Genomic DNA, 306 nt, shown 5'->3' with positions numbered 1-306 from the left:
GGAGGACGGGTGCCGGAGCCTGGAGCAGTTCTGGTGCTCCCTGTGCCCTGAGGCCTTCCGCTCCCGGCGGGCCCTCAAGAGTCACTGTGCCGAGAAGCACATCGTGCACCCTGAGGAGGATGGACCTCAAAGCACCGAACTCCCCACAGGGGACCTGGCCAACGATGAGACGGGCCAGCCCGGTGAGCCCCCCCTTGATAGAGCCCCCCCAAAATCCACCCTGCCCAAGAGAAGGCGTTTCTCCTGCCCCACCTGCCCCTTCACCTGCCACCAGGAACGGGCCATGAAGACGCACAGGAAGAGGGG

At 65.7% G+C, this 306-nt stretch overlaps 1 protein-coding gene across 1 annotated transcript in view; it reads left to right on the top strand.

Annotated features, from left to right (window-relative positions):
• ZNF142 (zinc finger protein 142) overlaps positions 1-306 on the top strand; it is a gene marked incomplete at its 5' end in the record, with an annotated part of 9,371 nt that overhangs the window by 5,829 nt on the left and 3,236 nt on the right. Inside the window, one exon of the mRNA XM_009577529.1 lies at positions 19-304. Within this exon, the coding sequence (XP_009575824.1) occupies positions 19-304 (286 nt within the window). The remainder of the gene's footprint in view (positions 1-18; positions 305-306) is intronic.

Source organism: Fulmarus glacialis, unplaced genomic scaffold (assembly GCF_000690835.1).
Source record: "Fulmarus glacialis isolate BGI_N327 unplaced genomic scaffold, ASM69083v1 scaffold19265, whole genome shotgun sequence".
Classification (NCBI taxonomy): domain Eukaryota; kingdom Metazoa; phylum Chordata; class Aves; order Procellariiformes; family Procellariidae; genus Fulmarus; species Fulmarus glacialis.
The sequence above is the reverse complement of the archived record's forward strand: the minus strand, read 5'-3'. Positions and strand labels throughout refer to the sequence as shown.